The 624-nt window shown below is 63.1% G+C and overlaps 1 protein-coding gene across 1 annotated transcript in view; it reads right to left on the reverse strand.

Moving 5' to 3' along the window:
* Positions 1-624, reverse strand: part of GAMT (guanidinoacetate N-methyltransferase) — a 6,349-nt gene that overhangs the window by 650 nt on the left and 5,075 nt on the right. The window contains exons 3-4 of the mRNA XM_008641094.2: positions 555-618; positions 88-155 (exon numbers count right to left, since the gene is read on the reverse strand). Coding sequence (XP_008639316.1) covers positions 88-155; positions 555-618 — 132 coding nt within the window. The remainder of the gene's footprint in view (positions 1-87; positions 156-554; positions 619-624) is intronic.

Below are 624 nucleotides of genomic sequence, written 5' to 3' on the forward strand. Positions count from 1 at the left end.
CCAGCTCCTGCCGCTCAGCACCCGGCCCCGATTCCCCATCCGAGCCCCAGCTCCTCCTCGCAGAGCTGCTGCTCCCCGCGGTGTTACCTTGATGAAGTTGAACTGATGCGTGTGCCAGGTGTCCTCCGACAGCGGGTAGGTGTCGTACAGGATCCCTGCCCGGGAACACCGGGGGCTGCCCGGTGGCTGGGAGAGACCCTGAGTGGCTCGTGTGTCCCGGGAAAATCCCCCTTCATGGCCTGGTATTGTTATTTTCCTATTTCAATTTGCCCCCCCTTGTCTCTGACCCCTGGAAGGCAGCGATTTGATGGTCCCCAAGATAAGGATCCACCCCCAAGACAAGGATCTGCTCCCCAGGACAAGGACCCCAGGGACACAGCTGTGCCCTGTCCCCATGCCCATGGGAGGATGCGGGCTCTACCCACACCCTGGTGAAATTGCTCCCCCTTTCCATGGTTCAGGGATGTCCTGGGATGCCCTGGGCTTTGCTGCACCCCCACTCTGCCGTGGGGACCCCACCCCAAGCCCTCCCCGTCCCGCTGTTGATGTCTCACCACTGAAGTGCCCGTCCGGCAGCGTTGGCACCACGTCCTCCCACAGCCCCTTCAGGGGCACCACCTGCGG

Source organism: Corvus brachyrhynchos, unplaced genomic scaffold, assembly GCF_000691975.1.
Source record: "Corvus brachyrhynchos isolate BGI_N302 unplaced genomic scaffold, ASM69197v1 scaffold219, whole genome shotgun sequence".
NCBI classification, from domain to species: Eukaryota; Metazoa; Chordata; class Aves; order Passeriformes; family Corvidae; genus Corvus; species Corvus brachyrhynchos.